At 40.8% G+C, this 12377-nt stretch overlaps 2 protein-coding genes across 4 annotated transcripts; one reads left to right on the top strand and one right to left on the bottom strand.

Annotated features, from left to right (window-relative positions):
* Positions 1-1362: 1362 nt before the first annotated feature.
* Positions 1363-3093, bottom strand: LOC137785061 (lens fiber membrane intrinsic protein-like). 2 transcript variants are annotated; one of them, XM_068576089.1, is made up of 5 exons: positions 3074-3093; positions 2312-2520; positions 1930-2079; positions 1700-1834; positions 1363-1424 (listed from the first exon to the last, which is right to left on the bottom strand). In XM_068576089.1, the coding sequence occupies exons 1-5, from the start codon at positions 3091-3093 to the stop codon at positions 1363-1365; spliced, it is 576 nt and encodes a 191-aa protein (XP_068432190.1). The 2 variants fall into 2 exon arrangements, with proteins under 2 accessions (XP_068432190.1, XP_068432189.1); XM_068576088.1 differs by lacking the exon at positions 3074-3093 and having other exon boundaries at positions 2210-2486.
* A 2075-nt stretch (positions 3094-5168) lies between these two features.
* Positions 5169-11570, top strand: LOC137785065 (ubiquilin-4-like). 2 transcript variants are annotated; one of them, XM_068576096.1, is made up of 11 exons: positions 5169-5347; positions 6747-6898; positions 7014-7090; positions 7269-7531; positions 7650-7808; positions 7982-8204; positions 8317-8456; positions 9005-9088; positions 9511-9626; positions 9711-10017; positions 10113-11570. In XM_068576096.1, exons 1-11 carry the CDS (start codon positions 5204-5206, stop codon positions 10263-10265), a joined length of 1818 nt encoding a protein of 605 aa, XP_068432197.1. In that variant the 5' UTR covers positions 5169-5203; the 3' UTR covers positions 10266-11570. The 2 variants fall into 2 exon arrangements, with proteins under 2 accessions (XP_068432197.1, XP_068432196.1); XM_068576095.1 differs by having other exon boundaries at positions 7014-7162.
* Positions 11571-12377: the final 807 nt, after the last annotated feature.

The raw sequence follows: 12377 nt of genomic DNA, 5'->3' as shown, positions 1-12377 counted from the left end.
CAATTGTTAAAACCTCCCTTAGTTCTGCACTAAATTCATATTATTAATAATTTTGTTGACTTGCTCAAATGTGAACATTTGCCAAGTTATCCCACAGGCTAAGACCTGGCCTCAGTGAAAGCTTTAAAGCGGGGTTATGAAAGAATCTAGAGAAAAGCACACAATATTACAGAGCTTATCTTTCACAGCAGCCACAGGGACCAAGTATGGAAACTTGGATCAAGGGATCTGTCCAGTGACTGTTTACATTTCTCTCATTGTTTCTGCGTCACCGGGTAGCCAAAGCATTCATTACCCCAGCAGCTCCTGCCCCTCTCCTCTCAGCTGATGGAGGGGAATGGACGAGTACCAAGAAAAAGAAGGAAGCCGATATTAGAGACGTGAGGCAGGGAAACAATCAGTGGCTGGAGACCCCACCCTGGTTCCCCCGGTCCAGGGACATGATCGTCTTCTCAGGTTGTTCTCTGTACTGTATGTAGCCTGTTCTGCGCACACATACAGACCAAAACATCACTTTTCCATGTGCTGTCTGTACTTGAGTGTACTCAGGTGATGTCAATAAACATGTTGTGGAAGATCATGCTTGGCTGCCAGAGGCAAAGCCTTTTCCTGTAAACAACAACCTAATAAAGAACATACATAGTTTGGGGGAATCCTTGTTTCAACAAAGTAGAAGAGGGAGCAAATCAAATAGCTTTAGGAGGAATCCGGGGACAAATTCACGCACTGTAGTCTTTTGAGGTATTGTTCTCTGCTGTGTAGACTAATATTTCAACATTACCTTCCAACAATATAGTAGACCTACAACTGTGAAGCATTTTCTGAAATTGCTTCGGCCCTCTGGGACACTGAATTTGTTCCAATGATTTTAAATAAATGATCGAGGATTCTCAACAGTCTGCAGCCTAATCTGATATTTGATCCTGATTCAACCTGTATTGCGATGCCTACGTCCAAGATCAAATCTACGTACTTTGAGTGGAGTGGTTTTGTGCTGCCCTCGTCTGGCGGTGTTTTAGAACAGCTATAAAAAACACACTAACATTTAAGGATCGGCTTTATTGAATGTGCCAAATTACAATAGAAAGTTAATTATACCAATATCCTGTTACAATTAGACTAATAAGAGTCTAGTTCCTTTTTGCAATTGTCAATAGTCTCGTGATGACTATAGCTAATAATAAACCCATATTGCAAGAATATGAATTTGAAAAAAAACATGTGCAGTAGACACTCAAAGGCCTCCAGGAGCAGCATCCAACGTCATCTCCTCAGTAGATCAGTCATTGCTGCCCTCTGTTTGTCCTCAACCCAGAGGGGCATTGTTCTTTCTTTTCTTTTAAACAAACTGTCTGTCTCCCTCTAGCGTGGGCCATTTCCTCTCCTGCATTCACACATTCTGTAAGCACATATGTAGAAAATACCTGCAACGGACAGAGACAATATCTTCAGTGATGTAGAGATAAAACAATATAATTCAATAGATAATTACAATTGCTAAACAATCTGGCTTTGAAAATATATTAGTATTAATGGGACTAGACATAATCTCAAAATAAGCAATAGAAAAAAATATTTCTTTGAATATTTGTTTGTAACTTCTGTGGTTTTTGCTTCTTCTGAGCTCTTTGAAAATTGTCAATAACAATGGAGTTTATATTTGGAAAAAGATTGAGCCCCAGCATTTGTTCTTACTCACCTGCAAAGAAGTTCATGAGCATGGCCACCCAGCCCAGTATGTAGGACCAGGAGAAGCGCCAGTCACCGAAGCGCTTCCCCAGGAAGTTGATTGTCACTCCGGTATAAATGGCCATACCCAACAGAACAAAGAAAGCTAAAAGGGAGAACATTTCACAGGGAGGTACATGTCAGTTCTGATTAAGTTACAGTTACGTGTATGTGCGTCAATTCAGAGGAAACAAGACTCACTGGAGACAAAAAACATGATTCCTGCAGCAAAGGAGCGGTTGAACCTTTCAAAGGACGAGAAGTGAGAGAAGGACATGATGCCAGCGATGATGCCTGCAAAGCACGACATCCCGGAAAGGATCATGAAGGCCCTTGTGGCATTCCAGTAAGCTAGAAAGAAGCAGTTGGAAATCATCAGATTTGCTATCATTATAAAGGTCTTTTCAAACATATCATACCCTTTAAATCCAATTAAGAAACCTTCGAGATGTAGCAGTATATATCTGATAGCATTTCTCACACTTTAAAAGAGGGCATGTCTCTTGCAAATGTTCAGAATATACAGACTTTGAAATAGTTTGCAGGGTTTTCATGGTTTGAAAAACATTCTCATTGTCCTTACCTATGCTGTCAGTCTGCATGTAGCACTTGTTGGACATGCAGTACCTCCACAGCCCCTGGTGGGCATAGTTTCCAGACAGACGGTACTGCATCCAGTAGTCAGTTGCAGTGGAGACCACCAACAGGATATTACCAACAATCGCACAGAAAAGGCCCCCTCCCATGAAGCTGTACATCTTGAGCTGAGATAACGGGGCTGCCGAAGAGCAACTGCAATGAAGGAGGGGAAAATTGTGGTAGGTAACTCCAGAGTACTGCAGATATTGTAACATTATATTTTGCCATTAATCTGCTGCAAAGAAACATTCACACACATTTACGGTTGTTCCTGTCAAATCTAAGACACTTGGCACATACATACAATTACTATCGTCTTAAGACCTGCAACTTAAGCGGTATACACTGTACACATTAAAATATGTGGCTCTATAAATGTACAATCACGTCCCTAAAAAGATATCAGTACTAAATATGTTCACTCAAATTCTACCAACACTTTGCAAAGGATCCATTAACAAAAAGGGTTGTTATCGTGAAACTTGATTGTCCTTTTGGAGATCCAAATGGTTGAAAGCCATATGTGTTTCCAGCTAATCATAAAGCCATTTTACAATAAGGACTACCACAAACATATGAAACAAACATCAAAACTAAAAATATTACTTCATATATGAGTATATAACAAGCACATTTACAGTAGCTTGAACCTCCTAATTTGTAAATAATATACTCAACCAAGTTTTAATCCACATACAGTATTTACCTCTGCTTTAGTGGAACCATCACTATTAGTTGAACAGATGCAAAGCAAAACCACAGAGAAAGCTGTGATGTTGCAGTTTGTTGTTGTTCCTTTTCCTAATCAATCCACATGTCACACCAGTGCTGTTCAGCTGTAATGAGGTTTTATCTGATTCTGCCAGCCTCTGGCCAACCACAGTCATCATATGTGAAAATGTATTGCTCTAGGATACACAACAAACACACTAAAATTTGATCCCTTACCTTTTTTCTGGAATTACACCTGCTCTACTACCCACCTTTCTGAGGTAAAGATAGAAACGGGTGGAGGGGAAGAGAAAGAGGGAGAGAGAGAGAGCTGTTGCTCACTTAGGGGGAAAGAGAGAGAGAGTCACAGACAATACTACAACCAAAAAGTTGCTCCCTCGATTTTCTGTTGATGAAAGCAAAATGCTTTGCCGCAATTAGTCTCCCTGTGTGGGATGGAAATGAATAAAGCACCGTAGGGTTCACAGTGCATGTGACCATGTACATTTGAGTGTGTGTTTGTGTGGGGTTTGTGAGGCCTTGGAAAAGGGGGGGTGGTCCATGTTTCCTTTCTTTTTTCTTTTCTTTTTTTTGGTAAATGGTGTGCTCTAGAATTGGAGATATGCATAGGTATGCAGGACTGTCTGTGTCAATGCAACATGCTGAAACACACACTTTTCTTTCAGTGCTGTCACACAGTGGCAGTGTGGACGGACACAAATAGAGGGAGCGCTCGATAATGACAGTGACTCTCTACCTCTACTATCGGATTGTCTTAGTTAAGATTAAATATAATATAAATATATTATATCTTGAGATTAACTTTACAGACTATAAGGCTTATTTCTGTCCAACACAAACTCAATTACAATAAATGAACTTTTTAAACGTTGTCTTCAAAAGACAAACGACATGACATATTACGAACATTTAGTTTTCTAAAAAGTAGAGGCAGTTACCACAATTTAAATCAGAGTATACTGTTGTAACATCAAGGATCTGGGATTATAAGTAAAGTGAGAGATTGTTGAATATTCTGTCAGTATGTGTGAGCATACGTGAGGCCGTTTCAGTCTCGCAGTCTGCTGAGAGAATGTATTAAAAAAAAGGCAGAAACCACAGGCAGTGGTGGATTTACATCATTATTTCTAAAATTATTTCTCGCAATTATTAAACATCTAATACACATTGATCAGCTTTTGATCAGCCTTTGACTCCCCCAGGCCAGTTGCAGATTTGGTCCCTCCAGAGGTCTTTCTCAACCTAGTGGAAGGAGCCTAACTATGGGATCCTGCAAGCATTATGAAATGCATTCATAACTAAAGAAACACAGCAAACAGGGCCATTTCTTTTGGCAACAAAACAGCCATTCTCATCTGTGGTTAGCCCATTGTGTTACTACGATTCATCGATCGATCAAAACTAAATCTGTAATGTCATATGAACTAGACAGTCGCTGTTTGCATTAACTCCACGGATGCAGTAATACTTGTCTCAAAGCAACTGATCAAAATGTAAAACCAGGACATTTTTTCTCCTCTGATTCAGTAAGAGCTGAGAGTGTGGAAATTAAAGATCACCACTTGATATGAATCATTGCTCTCTAGTTTTTCTTACTTCCTCATGAGTGAATTAGATATTTAGCTTGAAGTACTAAGAATGCTTGACAAACTTTTGAAATCAAATATAAGAAAACCTTTGAGTGAACATGTGCTCTGATTACTGATTGCTGTGCTTATACAACTTTTTCATATAGTTTCCATTCATAAAATAAATTAAGTATTATTGTCATTATTGATTTATCCGTCAATTATATTTTGTATTTAATTTATAATTTATATTTTGTAGTAATTAAGCAAAAACAGTATTCTATTAACTGTCAATAGCTCTGAAAATGTCCATCACAATAATATATATGCAAGACCACCTGATCTTGAACCATCTGACAGCTATCAAATGTAACATAACCCGGTTTCTACAAAATAAAAACCTATCTTCAGCCTTGTGCTCGAGGTGACCAGGCAGCAGTCATGGGAACTCCTAAGATTCGTTCTGGAAAGAGGTTTGACCTCTTATGATCCGGAAGCTGACGCCAGACCCGAGCTGTTCCATCGGCGGAATAAAGATGGCTGACCAAGGCGCCGCAGATCCTGGTAATAACAACAATAATAAACCTGAAGCAACGGAGGGAACTATTATTAAGGTTACAGTAAAAACCCCGAAAGACAAAGAAGAAATCGCCATCGCAGAAGATGCGTCTGTCACTGAGGTTGGTCCTTTTTCTCGTGTGTGGAGCTGCTTGTGCGGCTCAGCTCTCACGTCATGCCCACAACTTCAGCTAGGAAGCTAGCTAGCCGTGTTGGCACTCGTCGTCACTCTTACCGGCGAACTGATAGTTTGTGAAATCAAAGCGGCTGTGTGTAGTGGAAGTATTACTGCTTGGTAAAATAACTACTTATTGTTATTGACGTTATTGACACCCAGAAGAGAGATATGATCACGTAATTATTTGAAACGGCTAACCGGTTAGCCAGCTAACGGTTACAGTTAGCTAGCTTAGTTAGCTAACTCTGCTCGCGAGCTAAGCCGACGTTAGCTCTCTAAACTGGAGCCAAACAAGTGTCAGCTGACGGGCTGCGTTCAAGCAATGGTGGCCAGGGACCATGGACGTGGGTTTTGGCTGGAGGGGGATATGTTGAATCGCTTTCATTTCCTAGTTCAGCTCGAGAGCGTTGCAAGATGCTAAAGGCTTGCTAGTCCTCTAGAACATTCTCACTGCTGCCACTGAGTCATTCCATTTTCTAGGGAATATACACAATTCCCAGAGCTGGTGTTGGCTTGGCGACGTGTTGCAGGGAAACCATACACTCCATGTCGGTTCACATGGGAGCCCTGTTTTTCTGGTTGTGTGTGTTTCGTGGTTATATATTCACGCAGGTTTCAGGTTGAAACATTGGACTTGGATCCCTCTCTTCCAAGTGTGTGTTGCCATCTTTATCTGGCGTTACATGTGGCTTTATGATTTCATACATTGTTAAAGCTAAGGACGTATGTGAATAACAGCACTATTGGGTTGTGTAACAAAATATGACACTAAATCGCTTTAAAATCTCTGAAAAATTAAGAAAGAAAGATAAGATAAGATACAAAGATAAGAACACTAACGAGGCATTTGTCTTCTTGTGAAATAAATTGGACTTTGGTTGGTGGATCTATTCTATATCATCCGTTTTCAGCTATAAATATGAATATAAATGTTCAAACTTGACTTTAAGATTCTATCACTACAGATCATTTATTGGAGTGCAGTTTAAACATAAAATACCCTTTTTATTCACTGTGAAAATGAAAGATGTAACAAGATGGCATCTTCCTTCAGGACGAGTCGATCTATTTTATGTGCAAATTCTGCTCTACACAATAGTTAACGAGTTACTGTGATTTGGAGGTTCAGACCACTGCTAATAGGATAAATACAGAGGACTTTCTTGGAAATTGGAATTTATGGTCTAAAGGTTGCAGCAGAACATACACAGATTTAAGCAGCTCTAATGACATTGAACCTTCCTTTTCTTGATATCATCCTTTTAATTTCCTTTTTCTTTTTACTATCTTGTCCTGCTGCCTCATTTTCAAACTAATCTCTCTTTTTTTTTGCTGTCTTCTAGTTTAAAGAAGAGATCTCGAGGCGGTTTAAAGCCAAACAGGACCAGTTGGTTCTGATTTTTGCAGGAAAGATCTTGAAGGACGGCGACAGCCTCAGCCAACACGGCATCAAGGATGGCCTGACGGTTCACCTGGTCATAAAGACAGCACATAAGTATGGCTAAATCATTATTTAAGCACATTTGTTTCTAACTGTGTCAATAATGTGTAAATACTATCACCTTACATAAGTACAGTATTTCTCATACATCGACAAATTATCTCTATAGGGCAGGAGATGGCGGTAGCACCTCAGCCTCCAGCTCAACCTCTACCCAAGCAGGCAACACCTCCACCTCTAGTCCAGGTACAAACCCCTCCTCCACAGCAGGCTCCGCTGACCCTGCAGCACCACCCACACAAACGCCCAACATACTGAGTGAGTCTACCAGTGTGTAACTATTTTTCTTCCATACACCCATTATCAGTCCAGCTCCACAAAGGTAATGTTTATAACCCTCACTCACCCATCTGGTATCCCTCAGCTGGCTTCGGTGACCTTTCCGGTCTGTCTGGACTGGGCATGGGCTCAGCTAACTTCATGGAGCTGCAGCAACAGATGCAGAGGCAGCTCATGTCAAACCCAGAGATGCTTTCTCAGATCATGGAGAACCCGTTGGTGCAGAACATGATGTCCAACCCAGACCTGATGAGACAAATGATCATGGCCAACCCTCAGATGCAAACGCTAATGGAACGCAACCCTGAGATCTCCCACATGCTCAACAACCCTGAGCTTATGAGACAGGTAAATGAAATGGAGAGTTGCTAAATGGGGATTGGTTTGTGGGCACTTGAATGACTACAATAGTTTAGAATGAACTAAAACTGACTTGCATCCCCTTTCCTCTTATCTCAACTCAAAGACCATGGAACTAGCCAGGAACCCAGCCATGATGCAAGAAATGATGCGCAACCAGGACCGGGCTCTGAGCAACTTGGAGAGCATCCCAGGAGGTTACAATGCCTTGCGGAGGATGTACACAGACATTCAGGAACCCATGTTCAGCGCTGCCAGAGAACAGGTATCTGGAAGGAATTGTTACTGATTACATTTTGGTTTGCGTTGTGTTTATCCTCTTTGGCATTTGCTTTCATACTTTTTACAACCTTTGTCTGGTTTTACTTGGCAGTTTTACATGGCTAACTATTCTGACTGTTTTGTATTTTCACATTTGTCCAATCTCTTTCTCTGTAGTTTGGAAACAACCCATTTTCAGCTCTAGGTGGGAACTCTGACTCTGGTGCCCAACCATCACGGACAGAGAACCGGGAGCCCCTGCCCAATCCATGGGGGCCACCAAATTCCTCTAACCCATCTGAGAGTGGCGGGGCCCCCACAGGAAGCACGAGCACCACTGGAAGCACCAACCCCAGTGTGTCCAATCCTCTGGGCATCAATCCTGGTAGTCTGGGCAATGGTAAGACTGGGGAGGTTGTGGTTCTCAATATACCTGCTTGCTTAGTAGTTTATTTTACTTGGCTGTATATGCATATAGGTAAATGTACTCCTTTCTTTTCTGTGTGTTGCAGGGATGTTTAACAGCCCAGGCATGCAGAGTCTAATGCAGCAGATCTCGGAAAACCCTCAGCTGATGCAGAACATGTTGTCTGCTCCATACATGCGCAGTATGATGCAGTCACTGTCTCAAAACCCAGAGTTGGCATCACAGGTATGAAACAAAAATATGTGTGCACACAAACACAGGACCTGTCCACACTTTACAGAAAACACAGAATGTAGTCCTATTAAAGTAAAAATCCTGGTTATTTGAATCTAAAGCTTGCTTCAGAACTCATTGTCATTCAGATTGTGTACCACATATTAAATCGATTTATGAGGTTGAACTCAGTAGTTTGGAATGAAATGGAAATAGGTTTTAGCCTGTTGTGCATGAGGCAAATAAGCCCAGCTACTTATTGTGTACTCAACAGAGGGGATTGTCTGTTAAGCTCATTTGAAGCAAATTGTAAGAAAAAAACACACAGCTCTGACTTATTGGGTGCTAACAAATAATGCTGAGTTTGCACCAAACCAGAAAATCTTTCTAGTTGACTGCTGCACAAGTGGTACCAAGAAACACGGATATTTTTGTTATTCTACATTTTGTCAGCTAAGGTGCTGATCCATACAGAATTTAAACACCAACTCAGATGTGGAATGACACATTACCATAACTCTCTCTCTCTGTCTGTCTGTCTGTCTCTGCCTCTGTAACAGGTTTTGATGAATAACCCCTTGTTTGCTGGAAACCCACAGCTGCAGGACCAGTTCAGATCCCAGTTGCCTATTTTTCTGCAGCAGGTACCACACTCACTTTAGTCATAACTCAGTCCTGTGTTAAGTTATTTTCCCCAGTAAATCATAAGGAAAGTTCTCATGAAATTAAATTAAGAACGACACAGATTGGCCCCTTGAGGGCCATATACTGAAATAACAAGCTTCGGTATAGATTATATGAAACTTGGCACGGATATTTATTTGCACATGCTGGACATTTTTCTCTCTGGAATTATACACATTGGCCATATGTTTTTGTTAAGATTTGACCAGTTTTTTTTTTTTTTTCTTTCGATAACCTGCAAGTCATTTCTCAAACATTTCTCAAATTTCCATCCAGACGTTTGGGAAGCATTGCGCTTAGGTGTGCCCTTTTTGTTGCATTTAATGGACTGGCTGGTTGAAAGTTTGGTTAGTTAATTACTACACTCTCTGGTTGGTTACAGATGCAGAACCCAGAAGCCCTGTCAGTGATGACCAATCCCCGCGCCATGCAAGCTCTCATGCAGATTCAACAGGGTCTCCAGACACTGCAGACGGAAGCACCAGGCCTCATGCCCGGGTATGCTCTAACCAACATATATACACACATTGTTTTTTTTTGGTACATTTTTTTCCAACTGTTTTGTTTTTTCTTTTGGCTTAGTTTGATGACGGGTGGTGTTCCTGGTGGTGTTCCTGGTGGTGTTCCTGGTGGTGTTCCTGGTGGCGTTCCTGGTGGCGTTCCTGGTGGCGTTCCTGGTGGTGTTCCTGGTGGAGCTCCTGGTGGATTTCCTGGTGGATTTCCTGGCTTAATTCCTGGCTTAATTCCGGGCATACCCACAGGTGGGGGTATGCCAACAGAGAACCCGGCCTCCTCACCCAGCAGTGCAGGAACAAACGCCGCCCAGCAACAGCTGATGCAACAGATGCTCCAGATGTTTGCTGGAGGAGGTGGAGGTGGAGATGCAACGGTATACAGATACATGCACGGATATTACATATTTCCCACCTGCATGTTTTTTTTTTAAATTTCAAATAATTTATTTAATTTATGTTACCTCTGTAGACCCAGACCCCAGAAGTGCGGTTCCAGTCCCAGTTGGATCAGCTTACCGCCATGGGCTTCATCAACCGCGAGGCCAACCTTCAGGCCCTCATTGCTACTGGAGGAGACATCAACGCCGCTATCGAGAGACTGCTGGGCTCACAGCCCTCGTAAAGACATACAGTACATACTGACACACAGACACGTGCGTACATACACACCTAACTCATAAACACACCCAGCATCTACAGAGAACCAAGAGAAATTTAAGTGTATTGTCCCAAACTTTACAGAAGACACTTGGCAGGATCTGTTAGACCCTCATTCTACATCTGTTCTCAGATCATTCCCTAGTCCCCATACTTTTTGGCGTCATCCAACCAGATCTCTGTCACAGAGTGCTGCTGTAGAGCCGGACTGAACCACTCTCATCTTGAGCGGTGTTCTGGTGCAGAGAAAGGAGCGAAAACCTCTCCTGAAAAGGGACTCCCAACCATTTCTTCATTCACTGTTTTCTTCACATAAAACTGGAGTTGATTGTTGCAGACACTTACATAATACAGATTAAACCCATGTGATGTGATTGGATGTTGGCTCTGTTTTACACATGGCCATTGTCAGGCAGTTTGTTAGCGTTTAACGAGCAAATCGATACATGAACGTTTTCTGGTATACCGACAGGAAGACAACTTGTCCATACAGAAGTTCAACCCCATTCCTCCCTAAAACCAAATTCTAGAGATTCTACATGAATAGCTGTTTTTGCCCAACAACTTTCACTATTTATTGCTACCGCTTAATAAAATGACGCCCTCCACACTTACCTTAACTTGTAATTTGTCATTCCAGATTAAAGTGCCCACTCACGGGTGCACAGTGTCTTTTCCTTCTGAGGCACCACTGCTGTGCCTTCTGTCCTTCCCTGCCCTATAAGAGCATTGTCGGCAATGACACTCTCCATTCAGTGGGTTGATTAGAAGCTCCCAAAAAATTCCACACAGCATCATACAGGACTGTAAACATAATCAAATATTACATTGAAGCGGCTCCGAAGCAGACGACGCTGTTGGAATGAATATGAATGAAACAAACAAGCTTTCCTTTTGTTTTAATCTGATTCTTCTTTTTTCTTTATATTTTTCTTTTTTTGAGGTGCAATTAGTACCGAGAGATAACTATGATTTGTCTCGCATAAAATAAACTTTGAAATCAAGTGAGTAAAACATAAATGAATAAGTAATGGGAAGGCTTTACAAACAAGTATGGTATACATAATAAAATCAAGTTCTAGGTTGTGTTTTTTTTTTTTTTTTTTGAAAATCTCAGCATTGTTGTTGTGGTAACCCTGGCAACTGCTTCTATAGCTTTGCTTTGTTTGTTGACCTCAGCTGGAAAAAAAAATCCATCTCACAATTGAACATGTTGAAACTAACTTTTAACAGTACTGTACTAAAGAAGAATAAAACATGGTCAAAAACAGTCTACGCCCTGTGTCAGGTGATTATAGCCTTGTGAAGGTGCAAGAGGTCATCTGGAGCTTTCCATTCATTCACCTTTTCTGGTTTTGAAGTTAATATACATTAATTCAATGTATGATCCTCTTCTGTTTGTTTAATACCTAAATAATCTGTTTGGGTTACACATCCTCATATTGAGAGGTAAGTGGGCAGTTTATTTGGTACGCATATGGGTAACAATTGATTTACAGCAAATCATATTCCCCAATGTTTTTCATATAAAGGAACTGATATGTCACCCTCAATTCAAATCTTGTTTCTGGAAACGACTTGACAATAGTTGTAAATCGGTATCAATTATGTAAATATTTTTAAAAAATGTAACATTTGAGTATTTACATTAAATAGACAAGTTATTTGAAGGGAGTTTCTCACAGCCTCATAATTGTCTTCACTGTAGTAAGTACTCAATTACATACCTATTTTCAGAAAAAAGGTTAGGTAATTATGTATGGACCTGTAAAATATTGCGTTACCCAATTTTGTATTAATAAATATTGTTATAGGATGAATAAGTCAAAAATAACCACAGTAGCTTAACCTTTAATACGCCTTTAATATTACCATGTGAGCCTTAACTCTGAATTTATTTTTGCCACGTATTCATAAAGTTTTTAGGCTGGGTTCCTCGTGTACATCAAATTAAAAAAAAAAAAAAAGTATCCACCCTCAATCAAAACTCTACCCCTGTCTAAGTAGGCATCAGACATGATGTCGCTGTGTACTACTGGTAAACAGATCCACCTGTTGGGTCAGGTTTATTGCCATA

This window comes from Clinocottus analis, unplaced genomic scaffold, assembly GCF_023055335.1.
Source record: "Clinocottus analis isolate CAN_PGR_092001 unplaced genomic scaffold, fCliAna1.0.p SCAF_14, whole genome shotgun sequence".
Classification (NCBI taxonomy): domain Eukaryota; kingdom Metazoa; phylum Chordata; class Actinopteri; order Perciformes; family Cottidae; genus Clinocottus; species Clinocottus analis.
The sequence above is the reverse complement of the archived record's forward strand: the minus strand, read 5'-3'. Positions and strand labels throughout refer to the sequence as shown.